We start from the raw sequence: 19,852 nt of genomic DNA, 5'->3' as shown, positions 1-19,852 counted from the left end.
CCCTCCCGGTCCTAGTGTCCCCCCCCCCCCCCCCGCTTTGTGCCCATCACCCTCTCGGTCCCGCCCCCCCCTTTCGTGCCCATTAACCCTCCCGGTGCTCCCCCCCCTTTCGTGCCCATCAACCCTCCCGTTTCTGCCCCCCCCCCTCGCGCCCATCAGCCCCGGCGGGGCGCGCGCCGCCGCCTCCCCACGTGACCGCCCCCCCGCGCTGACGTCAGCCCAGCGGCCCGCGCGCTGTTGTCCCGTTTACCCGCCGGTCTCCCCGGGCGACAGCGAGTGGGCGTGGCGCCACCTCCCTCCCCCTCCCCTTTCGGCGCCGAAACCACGCCCCCTTTTATGCAAACGAAGGCGGGGCGGGACGAGGACGTCATCTGTAGCCAATGAGAGCGCGGCGCGGTGACGTCACCGCGGCGGCGGCGGGTATTTAACGGGGCGCGGAGCGCGCGGCGGCGGTAGGAGGGTTGTGTGCGCGCGTGGAGAGGGGTCGTCGTTCCCCGTCGCTTTCCCCCCCCCCAAATCGGCCCCGTACCTTCCCCCTCCCCCCGCCCCGGCGCCGTTTCCCCCGCAGCCGGGCGGGGGAGGAGGATGGAAACACCCTTCTACCATGATGATGTGTTGAGCGGCCTGGGCAGCGGCTTCGCCCCGTCCTCCGGTAGCAGCGGGCTCCTCCTGCCCTTCCACGGCGGCAGCATGATGAAGAAGGACGCGCTCGGGATGGCCTTACCGGAGCAGGTAGCGGCGGCTTTGAAAGCACCGGGAGGTGCGAGCAGCGGCGAAGCGGCGGGGCTGCTGGGCTCGGCGGAGCTGGGGCTGCTGAAGCTGGCGTCCCCCGAGCTGGAGCGGCTCATCATCCAGTCCAACGGGCTGGTGACCACCACCCCGACCAGCGGGCAGTTCCTCTACCCCAAAGCGGCCGCCTCCGAGGAGCAGGAGTTCGCCGAAGGCTTCGTGAAAGCGCTGGAGGATTTGCACAAGCAGAACCAGCTGGGAGCGGCCGGAGGAGGAGGAGGAGGTGGAGGAAGCAGCAGCAGCAGCAGCAACGCGGGCGACTTGCCCGCCGCCGGGCTCGCCCCGGAGCCTCCGGTTTACGCCAACCTCAGCACTTACCCCGCCGTCAGCTACGCCGCGGACCCCGGGCCCTTCGCGGCTCCCCCCCCGCGGCTCCCCCCGCCGCCGCCGCCCCCTCCTCCTCCGTTAAAGGACGAACCGCAGATCGTCCCGGAGGTGCCGAGCTTCGGGGAGAGCCCCCCGCTCTCCCCCATCGACATGGACACGCAGGAGCGCATCAAGGCGGAGAGGAAACGGCTGAGGAATCGCATCGCCGCTTCCAAGTGCCGTAAGAGGAAACTGGAGAGGATCTCCCGCCTGGAGGAGAAGGTGAAGAGCCTCAAGAGCCAGAACACGGAGTTGGCCTCCACCGCCAGCCTCCTGCGCGAGCAGGTCGCCCAGCTCAAGCAGAAGGTGCTCAGCCACGTCAACAGCGGCTGCCAGCTCCTGCCCCAGCACCAGCACCAGGTGCCGGCGTACTGAGCACCGGGGGCACGGACTGGGGGGGCTGCATCGCCCCCAGCCCCCGGGCATGGACCGGGGGACACGGACAGGGGGGTTCATGGCCCCCCAATCCCCGGGCATGGACCGAGGGGGCATGGACAGGGGGGTTCATCGCCCCCCAACCTCCGGGCATGGACCAGGGGACACGGACAGGGGGGGTTCATCGCCCCCCAACCTCTGGGCATGGACCAGGGGACACGGACAGGGGGGGTTCATGGCCCCCCAACCCCTGGCATGGACTGAGGGGGCTTCACCCCTCCTGCAGGGACCGAGGAGCCTTTTTTTCTCCAGCCCCCAGGGATCGTGGGGGACACAGATTGAGACTGCTTCACCCCTGGGCACGGACTGAAGGGTCTTCTTTCCCCCCACTCCACGGGGGACCGAGGGTGTTTCCCACCACCCCCCCAGCATGGACTGAGGGGCCCCACGGAACTGGGAGGGGGGGTGGGTTTGAAATGGGGGGAGTGGGGGCTGCCCTCCCACCCTGTGAATGGACTGAAGGGGGGAGCCTGGGACTCCCCCACACCCCAGACATTCCAGTCAGGCCCCAGTAAAACCCCACAACTTGGAGATCCGGTTCTTGCTGTCTGCTTCGCCGGCGTGGGGGGGGGATGGACAGGGATTAGGGGGGGTGTTGAGGGCTGGGGGGGGCTGATGGGGATCGGGGAGGTGGGGTAATTGGGGGGAGAGTGTTGGGGGAAGTTTGGGGTGGGATTTTGTTGGGAGGTAGTGGAGGGTTTGCATGTTGGGGGGCTCCTTTGGGCTGACAGAGGGGTGTTCTGGTGTTACTGGGGATCCTTTGAGCTGAGAGGGGTTTTCAGGGATCACTGGAGCTCCCCTTGGGCTGAGAGAGGTGTTCTGGTGCTACTGGGGCTCTGTTGGGGGGGCTCTGGAGTTACTGGGGCCCCTCCAGGGCTGGGGGATCCCCATGGGCGGGAAGGTGGTGACAGGAACCCGACTGTGGCTCTGTCTTGCCAGACCCCTGGGGTGGCTGTTGCCTTCATTGGGGTGGTGGGAGGTCACCAAACCCCACTGCACTGGCACCCCGGGGTCACCTCGCAGCGCCATGCTGGGCCCCACCAGGGCGGAAGGCGAGGCTGAGCCTTGGCCGCTCCTCCCTGGGTTCCGACAACTGGCCTTGGCTTCCTGGCACCACCATCGCTCCTCCTCCGCCTTCCCCACCTGTGAGGCCTCTGCTCCCAGCTCTGTCCCATGGAGCAGCACCCCAGGGATGGACCCTCTTTCCCCGGAGCGCTTGGGGATGGTGGCAGGAAGGTCGGCGTGGCCGCCTTGGTATGTTCCAGCCATGGCGTGCCATGCCGTGCCGACGGCGAGGATCGCTCCGGGAGCTGGCGGGGAGCCCGGCGCTCTGGGGCCGTGGCGGGGGGAAGCGTGGCCTCCCCAGGGACCCAGAGCGGTGGTGGGGTGGTTGCGGTTTGCTGGGAGGAAGCGCCCTTCCTCTCTGCGCGGAAGACGGCCTGTCCCGGCACGGCCATGCTGCGCCCCGGATGTGCCGCTCCGGCTCAGGGACGGATGGCGCGGCTGCCGGGCCCCACGGCACAGCCCCACGGCTGCCTGCAGCAGCGAGGCCGGGGGCTCTGTGTCACAGCTTCCACATGTTCGCAGGTTCCTTTGTTCCCCGCATCCCTTTGTCCCCAGATTCCCGTGTCTCAACATCCCCATGTTCCCAGATCCCTTTGTCCCCACATCCCTGCGTGCCCAAGTCCCTCCATCCCAACTGTCCCAGATCCCTTTGTCCTCGCATCCAGAGATCTCCTGCGTCCCCACATCCCTGTGTGCCCAAGACCCTGTGTCCTGACACCCCCAAGTCCCCACATCCTGATGCCTCCATTTTCCCACATCCCTTTGTCCCCAAGCCTCTACATTCCCGTGTTCCCAGATCGCTTTGTCTCCACATCCCGGTGTCCCCAGGTACCTTTGTCCCCACATCCTCGTGTGCCCAAGTCCCTGTGTCTCCAGGTCTCCACAGCCCAGTGGTCCCAGATTCCTTTGTCCCCACATCCCAATATCCCCATGTCCCACATCCCATCATCCCAGATCCCTTTGTCCCCACATCCCAATGTCCCATGTCGCACATCCTGATGGTCCGAGATCCCTTTGTCCCTGCATCCCAATATCCCCATGGTCCCAGAGCCCTTTGTCCCCGCATCCCAATATCCCCATATCCCACATCCCATGGTCCCAGATCCCTTTGTTCCCTTTCCCTTCCGGGATGATACTCAGAATCGCTCCCGGTGCGGTCTCTTGTTTCGGGGGGGGGAAACTGAGGCACGGTGTGTGTGTGTGTGTGGGGGGGGGGGTGTCCCCGGAGCTCGACACCGCCCGATCCCGGTAGGGGCCGCTGTGGGCACCTTCCCCCGGTGCGGTCTCCCGGTTCGGGGGGGAAACTGAGGCACGGGGGGGGTGTCCCCGGGGCTCGACACCGCCCGGTCCCGGCAGGGGGCGCTGCGGGCACCTCCCCCGGGGCGGGTGAAGGCGGGGGCAGAGAGGGACCGGGACCGGGACCGGGGCGGGATGGAGCTGCCCCTGCTGCTCTGCTGCGCTGCTGCCTTGCTCTCCGCAGGTACCGGGAGAGGGGACGACACGGGACCGGGATGGTCCTGAGGGCACCGGGGGATGCGGGGAGACCTGGAGGTCCTGGGGACATGGTGGCACTGGAGGGAGGACGGGATCCTGGGGACACCAGGGGATGGGGGAGACTGGGGGGTCCTGGGGGGGCATCAAAGAGTCCCGGGGGCAACAGGGGATGGAGGGGATACTGTGGGAATGGGGGACAGCAGAGGATGGAACGAGATTGGGGGGTCCTGGGGACACCAGGGGTTTGGGGGTACCAGAGGGGCTGAAGGAGACCAAGGGGTCTTGGGGGCACCAGGAGGTCCTGGGAGCACTGGGAGATGGGGGGCATCAAAGGGTCGTGGGGGCAACAGGGGATGGGGGAGACTGGGGACATGGGGGGCAGCAGGGGATGGGGGAGACTGGGGGAGACCAGGGGGTCCTGGGGGCACCAGGGGATGGGGGAAAGCAGGGGGGTCTTGGGGGCACTAGTGGGAGACAGGGGGGTCCTGGGAGCGGCACTGGGGCCGGATCCAGCCTGCCCAGGGCAGCCGGGGTTCCGTGGCGTGGGGCAGGGCTGCACCCAGTCCCCATTGTCCCTGGGGGGCTGTTGGGGACAGTCCCCCCCCCGGGGGTTCACCACCAGGCTGGAGGCCAGCACCCTGCCCATCCCACAGCCGGCAGTGCCGTGGGGCAGGATGCGGCCCCGGTGCTGCCAAACCGGCTGGGCCGGCTGGTGCTTGCGGTGGCGTGGGTGCTCCGGCACCACCTTGGCACTCCAGGGTCAAAGGGCTCTGGCACCACGCTGGGCCGCGGTCCCCCCATTCCCAGCCTGGACCCCCAGCACTCCCCCCTGCACCTCTGGGTGCTTCGGCTCTCCCATCCCCGGTGCCGAGCGCTGGGTGCTACGCCATGGGTTCACCACCATCCCGGCACAGCGTGGCAGCTGGGTGGCAATGGCCCATCCTGGTGGGCCTGGCGGTGGTGGGGACCCCCATTAGCCAGCCAGGCAGGTGCCGGCGCTGGTGCTGGGTGCCGGTGCTGGGTGCCGGCTCTGCCATGGCGCATTTTGCTCCAGTGTCGCCGTGGGGCTGGGTTGGACCTGCTCCTCCTCTTGTGCAAACAAGAGTTTGGCAGATAAAGGCACTGCCCGGCAAACGCTGCCGTGTCCCACACAGAGCCCTCGCGTGCCATCCCGGCACAGGCCGGTGATGCCACCAGCGCCAGGCTGGCACGTGTCCTTGTGCCCATGCCCATGGCTGCCACGTTGTCCTGCTTGTCCCTGGGCTGCGACAGCTTGGGAGGCGCTTCCCGACCCAGGATTTCTGGGATCTGATACGGCCTAAATCCCAGGTTCCCGGTCCACTGGTGAAACCACCCAGGGAAGGAGCGGTGGGAGCTGGGCAGGTCCTTGCTGACCAGGTCTCTCCTCCACACTTTAGAAACAGATCACGGCGTAGATGCCACCAGCCTGACGTCTCCAAGAAGCACAGAGACACCCTTGTCACCCTCTCCGTCCAGCTTCAACTCCAACAGTACCTCTCCGTCCAGCAAAACAAACGCAGCGGCATCAACACCACCTCCACTCAACTCAACATCTCTGCCTCGGACACAGAGCTCAGTGGCGGCCACATCTTTATCTGCCACAGTTGTGACATTGTCTCCACCAGCACTCGCATCTTCATCCGACCCAACTGCAGCACCATCATCTCCACCAGCACCCACACCTTCATCCGACCCAACTGCAGCACCATCATCTCCACCAGCACCCATATCTTCATCCAACCCAACCGCAGCACCATCATCTCCACCAGCACCCACACCTTCATCCGACCCAACCGCAGCACCATCTCTCTCCATGAGAACAGGCTCATCAGCACCTCCGACACCTCCAACATCTCCATCCAGCAGGACCGCAGCATCGTCCCCATCCCACCCAGCCATGCCCAGCTCCCCAGCCACACGGCATCCATCCAGCTCGACAGCATCGCCATCCCCACCCTTACCTGCTCCCCCCAGCCCCACTCCCAGCTCTCCTGCACCCACAGCGAGCCCTGGTCCCAGTGACACCATGGCCACCAGCTCCAGAACGACACCGGCCATCGGCACCGACCCCACAGCTGACAACTTGGGTGAGAGCCAGGCCGGACGGGCACCGTGCGGGCAGAGACCCCTGAACCTACCCATGGCCATGGCACCCGCCGTGGGTCCCCCCTAAACCCCTCACTCAGGGGCTGCGCTCACGGCGTGGGGCAGGGGGACAATGGGATGTGGGTCCCCTGGGTCCCCCCAGGCTGGAGGTTGAAGACCCCCTCTCTCCCCCAGCCTTTGTGTTGCATGATCCCCGGGGAGGGTCCCACGCTGGACCCCTGCAAGCGGAGGTGACACAGGAGCTGGGTCTGTGTGGGGTGGGATGGGACACAGGGGTGGAATCGGAGCCAGTTTTGAGCCCCAAGAGAGATGCTCAGGGGTCGGGCACGCAGCTCCGCAGTGCGGGGGTGTAACGGGGTGCCCCTCTCCCCCCCTGCAGCGCATCCCCCGGCCAAAACCAACCCCGGCCTGGTGGTCGCCATCTCTCTCTTCATCTGCGTGCTGGTGGGGGGAGCGGCGGTGCTGCTGGTGCGGACGTGCCGGCGCGGGACCCCCCGTTTCCAACGCCTGGATGAGGTACCCATGGTACGTGGGGGGCAACCGGGGGAGCAGCGGGGGTGGGGCAGCAAGGCTGGGATGTGGACGCTCACCCCACTTTTTCTATCTCTTCCCTAGAGCAAGGTGACAGAGAGGTCCCCCATCACGCACTACACCCCCAGGTGACCCCCTCTCCGCGGCCCCCCCCGGGCTGCCCACGCTGCTCAATAAAATAACTGCCGCTTCAGCGCTGGTTTCCCGTCTGACATGTGCTCTGCACCCTTCCCAGGGAAAACCCCGCTCCCGGGGGATGCCCCGGTTGCTTTCGGGGTCCCCCCGGTGGCGTTGGGGTGCCCATGGGGTGCATTGCGGTGGTGGGTGCCCCGCAGCCCCCCCGTCGGGGTGGGCTGGGAGGGAGCGCGCAGCCAGGCACGCACGTCGCCTTCCTTCTGCTCCGCTGCACTCGGCCGAGGCCGCGGCGCACGGCGAGGACCGCGGCACAGCACGAGGACCGGGCACCGGTGAGGGGCTGCGGGCACGGGTGGGGGGGTGACGGTGCTCGGACCCCCGTGCAGGGGCTCAGCACCACCGGGGTTTGGGCTGGGGGTGCTCCGGAGGGCGCGGGGGGCTCAGCCCTATGGGGGACGGGGGGGGAGCTTTGGGGGCACAACCGGCCTCGCTGCCCCCGGTGCCCCCCGGTTCCCGGGGCCGTGGGTAACGGGTGGCTGTGCTCTGTGATTAACGGGGGTGGTGGGTTCAGGGCTTGGGGTGCAGGCGGGGGCACCATCCCCGTGCTTATCCCTGCCCGTGGGGGCACCGGGGAAGAGGTGGGGGGGAGGAACCTGAAACCCGGGGTGGGGGTTGAGCCCATAAATCTCAGAGCCGGTAAATCACGGGTGGGAGGACCCGGTGCCCCCGGGGTGGAGGGGGGGGAGGTCTCGAGGGAGTCCCCACCGATAGCATCTCCCGGAGCTCCCCTCCAGCAGGGACGGCGATGAGACGGAGCCGAACGGCGCTGCCTTTCCTCGGTGCGGAGGTTAGAACGGGACCGGGACCGGGAGGGACCGGGGGTGGGGGGGGCAGAGGTGTCCCCGGGGGGGGGATCCCCGGGATGTGGGGTGTCCCCGGTGCGAGCATCCCATCGCTGGGCCCCCCGGGCAGCAATAACCCAGCTGGCGACGCTCAGATGGAGTTAATTATCGCCTTAATGGGCGGTTAATTATTCTTCACCTCTGGTTAATTGTGAGCCGGCTCCGGGGGTTTTCCGGTGAGTCCTGGGGAGGGGGGAGGGGGATGTCCCGGTGGCTCCGTGCCCTACGAGCCCAGACACTCCTGGGGTTCCGTTGGTGCCCTTCGCCCCGTGCCTCCCGCCCCGCCCCGGGACCGGCAGAGGGCGCCCGGTACCGGGGGGAGGGGGGGTGCTGCCCCGGGGAGGCGAACTCCGGTATGGGGGGTGGGGGAGAGGGACGGGACACGGACACCGGGCAGGGACCGGGGACCAGCGCCCGTAGAGCCCCCCGGTCCTCGAGAACAGCGCCCCGGAGAGCTCCCCGGTGCCGGTGCCGTTGCCCCGCAGAGCCCCCCGGTGCCGCTCCCGGTGCCGTTGCCCCGCAGAGCTCCCCGGTGCCGGTGCCGCTCCCGTTGCCCCGCAGAGCTCCCCGGTGCCGGGCCCCGCGCCCCTCACCGCCGCCCCGTGTCCCGCAGCGCTGCCGCGATGCCGCCGAGGCTGCCCCGGGAGCCGCGGTGGGCGCCGTGCGGCGCCGGTTCTCCGGGAGCCCGTTGCTGCCTTCGCTGGGCTGCCGGTTGGCGGAGGCGTCCCGGGAGCCCGAGCCCGCCCGGGTGGTCTTCACCATCGAGGAGAGCGGCCCCAGCAGCGGCGACGAGGCCGAACCCTCCCGGTAAGTGTGGAACGGGGGGAGGGTGGGTCGCTCCGGTGGTACCGGGATGGCGTTACCGGGCTGGGTGTTCCCGGTTTCAGCACCGGCGGGCGGACAGCGGCACCGGGACCGGCTGAGCGCCCGGTAGAGGCGGAGAAAAACCCCACCCCATCCCCGCTGCTCCGGCCCCGGGATGGCCATCGCCATCCCCGCCACCGCTGTCCCTGCTCCGTCACCTCCCATCCCCAAACCCCCGTCTTCGTCCCCCTTCTCCACACCTCCCTGTCCCCATCCTCATCACCCCTGTCCCCTCCATCTCCACCCCTGTCCCCTCCACCTCCATCCCTGTCCCCATCCTCATCAGCCCTGTCCCCTCCACCTCCATCCCTGTCCCCTCCACCTCCATCCCTGTCCCCTCCACCTCCATCCCTGTCCCCATCCTCATCAGCCCTGTCCCCTCCACCTCCATCCCTGTCCCCTCCACCTCTATCCCTGTCCCCTCCACCTCCATCCCTGTCCCCATCCTCATCACCCCGTCCCCTCCACCTCCATCCCCGTCCCCTTGCACCTGTCCCCATCCCTGTCCCCTCCATCCCCATTACTTCGTCTCTTGCTTTCACCCACATCATCTTCATCCCTGTCACCCCATCACCCATCCTTGTCCCCATCCTCATCCCCACCACCCACCCCTGTCCCCTTCATCCCCAACACCCCCATCCCTGTCCCCTCCCTCTCCCACCACCCTGTGCCCATCCCAGTCACCTCCATCACCTCCAGCCCCTGTCCCTCTCCCTGTCCCCGTCCTCCTCATCCTCTCCCTGTCCCCATCCTCCTCTCTCTGTACCCTCTCCCCATCCTCCTCTCTCTGTACCCTCTCCCCATCCTCCTCATCCTCTCCCTCTCCCCATCCTCCTCATCCTCTCCCTCTCCCCATCCTCCTCATCCTCTCCCTCTCCCCATCCTCCTCTCCCTCTCCCCATCCTCCTCTCCCTCTCCCCATCCTCCTCTCCCTGTACCCTCTCCCCATCCTCCTCACCCTCACCCTCTCCCTGTCCCCATCCCCTGTCCCAGCCCGGTGCCACTGCGGTGCTGGCCTGTCCCTGCCCGGGGGTGACCTCGCTCCCTCCCACCATGGCTCGGTCCCCGCAGGGTTATTTTTGGGCCATTCCCAGCTCCAGCCTGTCCCAGCCCGGCTCGTGGGGACAGCACGGGGCTGGCACGGCCAAGAGCCCTGGCTCCGGTGTCACTTGTTGTCCATGCCCCGCATGGACACGTGTCCGCCGCAGGGACAGCCATGTCCCCGAGGGGACAGGACTGGCTGTCCCATGGATCCTCCTGCCCATACCGGCTGTCCAGAGGGTTCCTGGGGACAGCTCTGCCCCCGCCACAATGTCCCCCGCGTCCTTCTGTCCTGGGGTCCCTGTGTTGTGCTCACGGTGAAGAGGGACCCCTCCACCAGGACACGCTTCTGGCTGGATGTGGGGACTCTGCGGGCACTGCTGGGCACTTGCCATCTCCCACGGGACTCATCCTGCTCCTCCCTGTCCCCTCACCAGCAGCGAGGCGGAGCAGGGGCGCTGTGCGAGCCCCGGCGCAGGTTTGGCTCTCACAGCCCATGGGTGGCACCGAGGCACGGCCACACTGTGTGTTTGGGACACCGCAGGCTCCGACAGATCCCTCAGTGGCACAGCCACCATGTGTCCAGGATGCACCAGGCTCAGACAAGTCCTTTGGTGGCACCAAGGCATGGCTACACCTTGTGGTTGGGATGCTCCAGGCTCTGATAGATCCCTTGGTGGCACTGTGGCACAGCCACCACGTGCCCAGGATGCTGCAGGTTCTGACATGGTCCTTAGCGGCACCATGGTGTGACCGTACCGTGGTTTTGGGATGCTCCAGGCTCAACTGTGTCCCTTGATGGCACCATGGTGTGTCCACACCATGTGTCCAGGATGCTCCAGGCTCAACCGTGTCCCTTGATGTCACCATGGTGTGTCCACACCATGTGTCCAGGATGCTCCAGGCTCAACCGTGTCCCTCGGTGGCACAGCTGCTCCATACGTTGGGGACACTTGGGGGTCAGCGTGGCGTTGTGCCATGTGTCCAGGCTCAGCACCCCAACCCATGTGGGAGCAGCTGCTGCCTCGGGGCCAGCGGGGTGGCCGGTGGCACGGGGCCAGCGAGCAGCCACATGCCCGGGCAGCCGGTGCGCACCGTGCCGGCGCAGCCGGGGGGGACCCGCTCCGTGTGCCGCCTGCCGGAGCCAGACAGTTGTTTAATTTCCCAGGCGCTGGTGGGAGGGGGATGGAAAGTTTCCCGGGGCCGAGGCTGGGACGGCCGCACGCTTCCTGCTCGGCACCGTCCGGTACCGTGGCCTGGCCGCTGTGCCGGGGGTCCCTGGGCCATGCTGCCCACCGCGCCCCGCTCACCGGAGCCTTCGCCGGCGGCCTCGCCCCGCAATTCCCCCATCCTCTTCAGGAAGCTCCTTATGAACCAGAGCATCCGCCTGCAGCGGCGCTTCACTGTGGCGCATCCCCTCTGGTAAGGGGGGGACGCTGGCGGGAGGAGGCACTCGGCTGTGCCGCTGGGATGGGGTCAGTGAGGAGCCCCCGAGGCTGTGGCACATCTCCAGGGGACACTGGCTATGAGCAGGGGGACAGCGGTGTCACCGGGGGCTGAGCCGGGCAGCGGGGAGCCGCCAGCTGAGCACGGGCGCACTCATTGCAGCGATGACCGCGTGGGTGTGCCAGGCGTCTGCCCCACGGCACGGACACCGCATCAGCGAGGGGAGAGAGGGGCTTTTCCTGGCATGGCAAGGCACCAAACCCCCCACGGCGGCACAGCCGGGCACCTCCCTGCCCCCTCAATGAGCTGGTTTGGGGGTGCCCCCCTGTGTGCCCTGCAGTGCCCGGGGGGTGCCAGGGGGTGCCAGCCGCACCTGTGTGGGTGCCGTGGGGCTCAGCAGATTCCCTTCTCGGTGGCAACAGCTTCTATTTATAGCGGCCCCGGCATCCAGCACCGTTATTAATGCCGACACCGAAACGAGGGGCTCGAATTTGGCCACAGCCCCGCGTGTCCCCCTGCCCATGCCGGGGCTGGGGGCTGTGCCCGGGGCTGGCAGCGGGGTCAGTGGCAGTGGCACGGGGATGGGGACAATGCTGCTTTGTGTCTCTGGTACCATCGGAGACGCGAGGCAGGAAAACAAGGGGCTGCGGGACGGCTGACGCGGTGCCTGGCTGGCACTGCCACCGCTGGGGACGGCCACGCCGCGGGCACCGGGGCGGCCGCCGGAGCAGAGCGATGCTGCCGAGCAGCCGGTGCCCGGCGCGGAGGCACTCCTGCATCGGGTAGGTGCTGAGCTCCCAGCCGTGGGGACAGGGGGGCTGCTCTGCCCAGTTTGCCCAGTTTGCCCAGTGCTCTGGGGTGGCTGGTTCCTGTCCCCGTGGCGGTGGCGGCTGCCCAAGGGGACAGGCGCTGGCTGGCTCTCGCCGCCTCCTTGCGCGCAACCTTTCCCATGACCCCGGAGCAGCGGAGCTGGGGGGGAGCAGCCGCCATGGGACGCCGCAGGGTGACCGTCCCCGGTGTCTCTTTGTCCCCCAAGTGACTTTGGTTGGGGTGTCCTCGTGCTGCCACCAGCGTGTCCCCAAGGGGCAGGGCTTGGCTCCCCTGGCATTTTCTGTCCTATTACATCCCCTGGCTCCGTGCCGTAGCTGGGACACTGTTCCCACCGCGGGACACGGTGCCCTGAGCTGAGGCTGATGGAGGCTTTGGGGCTATCAAAGGCTTAGGACAATCGGGGACGGCGGTGCTGGCTCTGGGGACAGGATGGAATGGGTGGAAGCCTTTCCTGGGGTCTCTGGAGTTGGGGGCTCCAGGGCAGGGGGTCCTATCCCACCCGGATGACGCGGAACAACCTGCCTGCTCTAGCTGGCGTCCCCAGTCCCGGCCACCGCGGCGCTGGCAGGCTGCTGAGGGGGTCCGTGTGCGTTGAGTTGTGCCCGTTCTCAGCACGGGGGACAAAGGAGACGGTGAGGCCAGGTTGGGTGGTGGCCCAACAGTGTCACAGCAGGGGCCACTGAGCTGGGATGCACCCCTGATCCTGAACCCCATTGTACTGATGGGTTCACATGCACTGAGTTGTGCCCGTTCTCAGCACAGGGGCGAAGGAGCTGACGGCGGCAGGTGGGATGTGGGCAGCAGCCGGTGTCATGGGGGCCACCAAGCTGGGGTGCTGAGTGAGGCGAGTGGCATGGAGATCCCGGTGAAGCTGGTGGCATCCAATGTACCCAGAGGCTGAGGTCCCCGGGCCACTCACCCATTGCCAGCTTTGTCCCCTCTCCTCTCGCAGCTTCGACCTGGAGAATGGCCCCCCCGGGCGGGGCGCGCTGGACCCCCAGGCCAGCCCGGGCGCGGGGCTGGTCCTGCAAGGCACCTTCCCCCACGGCCAACGCCGCGAGTCCTTCCTCTACCGCTCCGACAGCGACTATGACCTGTCCCCAAAAGCCATGTCCCGCAACTCCTCCATCGCCAGCGACCTGTGAGTGCCCCTCACCCTGACCCCCGCCCCGAGCCTGCTCCCTGCCGCTCACGCTCCCTTTGCTCCCGCAGCCACGGAGAAGACATGATCGTCACGCCGTTCGCCCAGGTAGGTGCCATCCCTGCGCCCTGGCGAGGAGGGGACACGGCCGGGGGGGTCTGCCTGGCTCTAAGCCCCCCTCCCACCCCAGGTCCTGGCCAGCCTCCGCACCGTCCGGAACAACCTGACCCACCTGCAGGACCGCGCCGGCATGAAGTGAGTCGGCTGTGGGATGGGTGAGGGTCTTGCCCAGGTGGGGGGCTCTGACCCATGGCAGAGAGGGGGGATGCGCCACCCTGGGGGTCCCAGCTTCTCAACCCCCCCGCATTTGGCAGGCGAGCGTCGAGCAGCAGCCTGCCCTCCGGGAGCAAGGGCAGCATCGCTGGTGAGTGCCGGGGGGACAATGCCTTTGGGGTGGCACGGTTGTCCCTGCATCCCTGGTGATGGGCTTGTGGGGGTGCAGCAAACCCTCCCCCCTTCCCCGGTGGGGGCAGAGCTGCAGCTTTGCCCTTTGGGATCCATGTCTGGTTTTCGGCAGCTCCTCCTGCCTGGCTGCCCTTCGCGCCGTGGCGGTGATGGAAAGGCTCCCGTTGACGTCAAACCTTCCATTAATAAAACCCCGGCGGCGAACGGGGCCCCGTGGGAGTTCGGCTGCCCCCGGGTTGGCTGTCACCCATGGGCACGGTGTGGCACGGCACGTGCCGGGGACACCGTGCGATGGGGACGCATCGCGATGGGGCTGAGCCCCACCATCCAGGGATGCTTGACCCCAGCGCCCGACCCCAGCCAGTCCCCTGCGTCCCCCCACGCCTGCGGCCACCCTGCTTGGGCAATGTTGTGGGCAGCCAAGCCGGTGAGCCCTTGGGCTCGGTGTGGCACAACCACCCACCAGGGATCAGGGCACCGCGGCAGGGACCCTGCGTGTGCCCCCGTGCCGGGCAGGTCCCTTGCCAAGGCAGTGGGTACCCCCAGCAGAAGATGCCCACCAGAAGCTCTCGAGGGAGACCCTGGAGGAGCTGGACTGGTGCCTGGACCAGCTGGAGACGCTGCAGACCAGGCACTCGGTCAGCGAGATGGCCTCCAACAAGGTAAGGGTCCCCATGGCACCGTGATGGGGGGCACGGAGACCCCAGGATGGGGTCCTGCCCTCGCCCTGCGGCGCTGAGCGCTGCCCGCTGCCCGCAGTTCAAACGGATGCTGAACCGGGAGCTGACGCACCTCTCGGAGACCAGCCGCTCCGGGAACCAGGTCTCCGAGTACATCTCCAGCACTTTCCTGGGTGAGAACCCTCAGGGACACCTCCATGCGGTGCCACCTCCGTGCCAGCAGCGGGGAGGGCTCCGTCCCGCAGGGACCCGGGCGGGAATGCTGTGGCACTCAGTGGGGACGGTGCCCAACGGCTGAGCCCCATGCTTCCCAGACAAATGTTGGATGTGGGGAGCTGGGGGGGCTTTCCCAAGCGTCCCAGTGGGATTTGGAGCCTTTGTCCTGCCTGGGAGCGTTGGTGCCCACTGGTGCAGACTGGTGCGTACTGGTGTGCGGGTGGGCAGCCTGCAGAGGGGCTGTTCCTGGGGGTCCCGGGCCCCACGGCAGGTGGTGGCACCACGCGGGGAAGCGCTGGGCATCCCCCAGGCAGCCCCCCCGTTGCCATGGCATCGCGGTGTTCTCCATGCTGGCTGACATCACCGGCATAGCTGGAGGATGCCGCGGGAAACTGGGGTCCCCCACCTGCTCACGGTCCCCCATGCTGGCCCAGACAAGCAGCATGAGGTGGAGATCCCCTCGGCACTGGCCAAGGACAAGGAGAAGGAGCGGAGGAAGCGCCCCATGTCCCAGATCAGCGGTGTCAGGAAGCTCACGCATGGCTCCAGCCTCACCACCGCCGGCATCCCCCGCTTCGGAGTGCAGACGGACCAGGAGGGGCTGCTGGCCAAGGTGAGCCCTGGCACGGGTCACCCAGTTGGCCGTGGGGTCCCTGGCCCTGGCCATGCGTGGACTTCTGTCCCTCTGGTCCCCAGGAGCTGGAGGACACCAATAAGTGGGGGCTTAACGTGTTTAAAGTCGCCGAGTATTCAGGCAACCGCCCACTGACGGTCATCATGTACAGCATCTTCCAGGTGAGCATCCCAACAGCACATCCCCACGCCCACGTCTGGATGGGGACGAGCCACTTCCCTCCTCCCCACAGGAACGTGACCTTATGAAGACCTTCCGCATCCCCGTCGACACCTTCATCACCTACATGCTAACGCTGGAGGACCACTACCATACTGACGTGGCCTACCACAACAATATCCATGCTGCCGATGTGGCTCAGTCCACTCATGTCCTCCTCTCCACGCCTGCGCTGGAGGTGAGCCCGCGTCATCCCAAGGCCACCGAGTGTGTCTGATGGGGCCATAACACATCTGCATTGCCTTTCTCCACCATTCCTAGGCTGTCTTCACAGACCTGGAGATCATGGCTGCCATCTTTGCCAGCGCCATCCATGATGTTGACCACCCTGGTGTCTCCAACCAGTTCCTGATCAACACCAGTGAGCCAGGGTGCTGGGATGGAGCTGGGGAGGCATGAGGGACCCTGACATCCAGGAGCCACCCTGGGGTGACCAGTGCTGTCTCGCAGACTCAGAGCTGGCACTGATGTACAATGACGCTTCGGTGCTGGAGAACCACCACCTGGCTGTTGGTTTCAAGCTTCTCCAGGAGGAGAACTGTGATATCTTCCAAAACCTGAGCAAGAAGCAAAGGCAGTCACTCCGCAAAATGGCCATTGACATGGTAGGGGGAGCCTGGACCACCCTGAGGTGGGGGTTCTGGGCTTGGGGGCTCTGTGGTGGGGTCGGGCTGAGCCCCGTTCCCGCTTGCCCTGCCCAGGTGCTGGCTACAGACATGTCCAAGCACATGAATCTGCTGGCGGATTTGAAGACCATGGTGGAGACCAAAAAGGTGACCAGCCTGGGAGTGCTGCTGCTGGACAATTACTCCGACCGGATCCAGGTGGGCCCGGGAACATGGGTGGGGAAACCTTCCTGGCATTGCAGGTGTTGGTCCTGGCTCCAGCCAGAGCTGTTGGGATGTCCTGTTTGGTGCAACCACCCCTCCCAACACGGGCTGACCATGGTCAGGGGTGGTGGCCCTAGGAGACAAGGGACTTTGGTTTAGCGATTCCGTGTCTACGTCCACAGGTCCTGCAGAACATGGTGCACTGCGCTGACCTCAGCAACCCCACAAAGCCGCTGGACCTGTACCGGCAGTGGACTGACCGTATCATGGAGGAGTTCTTCCACCAAGGCGACCGGGAGCGGGAGAAGGGGATGGAGATCAGCCCCATGTGCGACAAGCATACCGCCTCTGTGGAGAAGTCACAGGTGGGGCAGCGGCACAGGACTGGGGTGGTGGCCACAAGGTCAGTCTGGGGGCTCAGCTCTGCCTTTCTCCAGGTGGGCTTCATTGACTTCATCGCCCACCCGCTGTGGGAGACGTGGGCTGACCTGGTGCACCCCGATGCCCAGGAGATCCTGGACACGCTGGAGGACAACCGGGAATGGTACCAGAGCATGATCCCACGCAGCCCGTCCCCACCACCCGAGGGACCTGGAGTGTCCCCCGCCAACACTGACAAGTTCCAGTTTGAGCTGACGCTGGAGGAGGAGGAAGAGGAGGGTGAGTCGGACACGGAGCTGGAGGGGGCTGAGAGCCCCTTGGAAGAGGACAACAGTGGCTCTAAGACACCAGCCACAGATGACTCGGAGCCGGCTGACACTGAGCACCTGTCACCTGGCCCCGGGGACCAGGACTCGCCTGTCACCTGCCCCAGGGACGTGGACAACCGGCAGGCGCTGGCGGGGACGCTGCCCGGGGATGGCGGTGGGCATGCGGTGTCGCGGCCCGAGGGCAGCCAGGGGCTATGCCTGGACACGGAAGGCAATGTCACATTCCTGCCCCTCGGCACGTAGTGACACCGGCCGGTGGGTCCCCTCGCTGCCGTGGGGACGTGGGACTGGGTGCTGCCCTGGTAAGTGCTGGGGACAGTGGAGAGCGCTGGTACCACAGGGACCGAGGTGGCCACCGGGACACGGAGGAACCCAATGTGTGTCCTCGTGCAGGAGATGGACACATCCTGATGGGCACAAGGAACGTGCTCGCCCTTTCTCAGTGACTGTCCCCAGCTCCCACCCAGCGTCCCCACAGCCAGCTGCTGGGAAAGGTCTTTGTCCCCTTCGGATGGGTTTTGGGGACACTGTGCTCCTGCCCCATCCCAACCCTGGGGCCAAGGTGCCCCCCAGGGCTTTAGGAACACGTCTCCCCCAGGGCCGGACACAGCCAAAAGCCTTTTGTCATCTCCTTGGTGGCCCCTTGCATGACGGCAGCACCGCGGTGGGACGGCGAGGCAGGCACAGGGCACCAGCCACCGGCACCAGGGACCTCCGTGCCACCAGGCACCGCGGCACGGCACGGGCACGAGTCAGTGATTTATTTATTTGAGGACAGGTTCACTTTTTCAAGCCTTTTTGTAGCTCACTTTTTCATACCAGCCTCACCTGGGCACACTCACTCGTGATCCCGCGGCAGAAAAGTGCGTTTCTGCTCTGTGATCGGCACTGGAAATGCTATGTTTGGACTTAGCAATCCCCTGTTTGTCTCCACAAGGGCCAGGGCAGCCCCTGGAGTCCTTTTGGTTTCTTCCTTCACCTTCCAGGCATTAAATGTGTTTTTTTCCCCTTGAAACGCGAGCCTTGTAAGTACCTCTTTACCGCGCTGTCGTGGCGCCGGTGTCCCCAGGGACCTGCGTGGTTGGTGGCCCCGTCTCCTGCTGGGCACCTTGGATGAACAACAGCGAGCTCCTCCCTGGAAACGTCGCTCCATCGCTGGCAAACACAACAGACCAAAGTAAATATTTAATCGCCGGCTTGGCGCGGTGCACAGCCCGTTCTTTCGCTCTTCCGCATTGCTCCCAACGGTGATTTATATCTGCAAACACGTCCCCACCCGCGGCACTGCCCTGGCACGCGAGGCCCCGCCAGCTCTCACCTGCTGCCCAGCCCGGGTTCTCCCGTCGGTTGGGGCCGTAGGATTCTCCTTTCCCAGCCCGGTTGGTTTCCAGGGCTCGGCTGGGAATGCCGGATGGCTCCGCGCCATCACTGCTTCGCGGGTGGATGCTTGGTGTCCTCCCATCTCTCTCGACGGAGCGGGGCCATGCGCCGGCAGGGTGACAGGGGGGACCAGGTGAAGCTCTGCGTTCCCAGAGCTCCCTGAACGGCCTCGTGCTGCACTGGGATCTTGCCCAAGGCTTTCCACCAGCTGGGAGCAAGGCAGGAGCTGTTGAAAAAGCCCTTTTTCATCCCTTGCTTGTGCTGTGGGGCTGCAGCATCCATGCACAGGGGCAAAAATCTGGTTGAAAAAGCCCTTTTACGCCCCTTGTTTGGGCTGTGGGGCTGCAGCATCCATGCACAGGGGCAGAATCTGGTTGAACGAGTCCTTTGACACCCCTTGTTTGGGCTGTGGGGCTGCAGCATCCATGCACAGGGGCAAAAATCTGGTTGAAAAAGCCCTTTTACGCCCCTTGTTTGGGCTGTGGGGCTGCAGCATCCATGCATGGGGGCAGAATCTGGTTGAAAAAGCTCTTTGACACCCCTTGTTTGGGCTGTGGGGCTGCAGCATCCATGCACTTTGGCTGGTGATGGAGCACCTGGGGAGGTGGAGGGCAGCACCCATGGCAGCCGAATCTATCCCTGCCTCCTGGTAGTGCCTTGACACGGCTGGTGGGCTCCAGGCAGAGCCCCAGAGAGCCAGGGGGGTCAGGATCCGTCCTGCCCCGGGCTGTCCTTAATGAGTGCCCACGGTGGAGAGGAGCCACAACAGAGCAGAAGCCCTTGAGTGCCCGTCACCCAACAGAGAGGCAGCCCTGGCGAGGACAGGGCTGTGGAGCCCCCGGCCGGGCCCCATCACCCTCCTGTGAGGCTGCCATATGCCACCTTCCCTAATCCCTGCTGAGTGCACAGGGCGAGGGAGGACACGGCGCCCCAGGGACGGGGAGGCCTACTTGCGCCTCTTGCCCCAGCTGGGCCAGATACTGGAGATACTGGGAATACTGGGGGCCCTGGGGCTACTGGGAGACTGGGGGTACTGGGGGCCCTGGAAGCACTGGCAGCACTGGGAATACTGGGAACACTGGAGTCCCCATGGGTACTGGGAGTACTGGAAGCACTGAGAATACTGGGAGCACTGTGGGAGTACTGGGGGCCCTGGAAGCATTGGGAATACTGGGAGCACTGGGGTCCCCATGGGTACTGGGAGTACTGGAAGCACTGAGAATACTGGGAGCACTGTGGGAGTACTGGGGGCCCTGGAAGCATTGGGAATACTGGGAACACTGGGGTCCCCATGGGTACTGGGAGTACTGGAAGCACTGAGAATACTGGGAGCACTGTGGGGGTACTGGGGGCCCTGGAAGCATTGGGAATGCTGGGAGCACTGGGGTCCCCATGGGTACTGGGAGTACTGTGGGGGTACTGGGGGCCCTGGAAGCACTGGGAATACTGGGAGCACTGGGGTCCCTATGGGTACTGGGAGTACTGGAAGCACTGTGGGGGTACTGGGTGCCCTGGAAACGCCAGGAGCACTGGGATCTATCGGGATACTGC

At 66.1% G+C, this 19,852-nt stretch overlaps 3 protein-coding genes across 7 annotated transcripts; all 3 read left to right on the top strand.

Moving 5' to 3' along the window:
* Positions 1–462: 462 nt before the first annotated feature.
* Positions 463–2,121, top strand: JUND (JunD proto-oncogene, AP-1 transcription factor subunit). The gene has a single exon (XM_009562857.2). It carries the CDS (start codon positions 586–588, stop codon positions 1,528–1,530), a length of 945 nt encoding a protein of 314 aa, XP_009561152.2. The 5' UTR covers positions 463–585; the 3' UTR covers positions 1,531–2,121.
* Positions 2,122–4,051: 1,930 nt separating this feature from the next.
* LOC104060996 (uncharacterized) lies at positions 4,052–7,000 on the top strand. 2 transcript variants are annotated; one of them, XM_054050430.1, is made up of 4 exons: positions 4,052–4,135; positions 5,568–6,257; positions 6,656–6,801; positions 6,892–7,000. In XM_054050430.1, exons 1-4 carry the CDS (start codon positions 4,087–4,089, stop codon positions 6,937–6,939), a joined length of 933 nt encoding a protein of 310 aa, XP_053906405.1. In that variant the 5' UTR covers positions 4,052–4,086; the 3' UTR covers positions 6,940–7,000. The 2 variants fall into 2 exon arrangements, with proteins under 2 accessions (XP_053906405.1, XP_053906406.1); XM_054050431.1 differs by having other exon boundaries at positions 4,093–4,206.
* A 186-nt stretch (positions 7,001–7,186) lies between these two features.
* On the top strand, positions 7,187–17,338 carry PDE4C (phosphodiesterase 4C). Of its 4 annotated transcripts, none has more exons than XM_054050429.1 (17): positions 7,187–7,274; positions 7,740–7,789; positions 8,458–8,651; positions 12,979–13,167; positions 13,239–13,275; positions 13,358–13,422; positions 13,542–13,591; positions 14,179–14,294; positions 14,392–14,485; positions 14,963–15,141; positions 15,225–15,323; positions 15,395–15,559; positions 15,643–15,742; positions 15,832–15,986; positions 16,083–16,205; positions 16,394–16,576; positions 16,649–17,338. In XM_054050429.1, the coding sequence occupies exons 2-17, from the start codon at positions 7,748–7,750 to the stop codon at positions 17,162–17,164; spliced, it is 2,307 nt and encodes a 768-aa protein (XP_053906404.1). In that variant the 5' UTR covers positions 7,187–7,274; positions 7,740–7,747; the 3' UTR covers positions 17,165–17,338. The 4 variants fall into 4 exon arrangements, with proteins under 4 accessions (XP_053906404.1, XP_053906403.1, XP_053906401.1 ...); XM_054050428.1 differs by having other exon boundaries at positions 7,198–7,274; positions 7,737–7,789; XM_054050426.1 differs by lacking the exons at positions 7,187–7,274; positions 7,740–7,789; positions 8,458–8,651 and adding an exon at positions 9,819–11,171.
* The last annotated feature ends 2,514 nt before the right edge of the window (positions 17,339–19,852 follow it).

Source organism: Cuculus canorus, chromosome 27 (assembly GCF_017976375.1).
Source record: "Cuculus canorus isolate bCucCan1 chromosome 27, bCucCan1.pri, whole genome shotgun sequence".
NCBI classification, from domain to species: Eukaryota; Metazoa; Chordata; class Aves; order Cuculiformes; family Cuculidae; genus Cuculus; species Cuculus canorus.
The sequence above is the reverse complement of the archived record's forward strand: the minus strand, read 5'-3'. Positions and strand labels throughout refer to the sequence as shown.

Bases quoted from the DNA above. Each gene is read 5' to 3' on its own strand.
- PDE4C (XM_054050426.1), top strand. From the start codon at position 10,618: ATGGTGTGTCCACACCATGTGTCCAGGATGCTCCAGGCTCAACCGTGT. The intron at 13,168-13,238 runs GTGAGTGCCCCT...TTGCTCCCGCAG, and splicing joins TCCTCCATCGCCAGCGACCT to CCACGGAGAAGACATGATCG. The intron at 13,592-14,178 runs GTGAGTGCCGGG...GGGTACCCCCAG, and splicing joins GAGCAAGGGCAGCATCGCTG to CAGAAGATGCCCACCAGAAG.
- LOC104060996 (XM_054050430.1), top strand. From the start codon at position 4,087: ATGGAGCTGCCCCTGCTGCTCTGCTGCGCTGCTGCCTTGCTCTCCGCA. The intron at 4,136-5,567 runs GTACCGGGAGAG...TCCACACTTTAG, and splicing joins TGCTGCCTTGCTCTCCGCAG to AAACAGATCACGGCGTAGAT. The intron at 6,258-6,655 runs GTGAGAGCCAGG...CCCCCCCTGCAG, and splicing joins CCCCACAGCTGACAACTTGG to CGCATCCCCCGGCCAAAACC.
- JUND (XM_009562857.2), top strand. From the start codon at position 586: ATGGAAACACCCTTCTACCATGATGATGTGTTGAGCGGCCTGGGCAGC.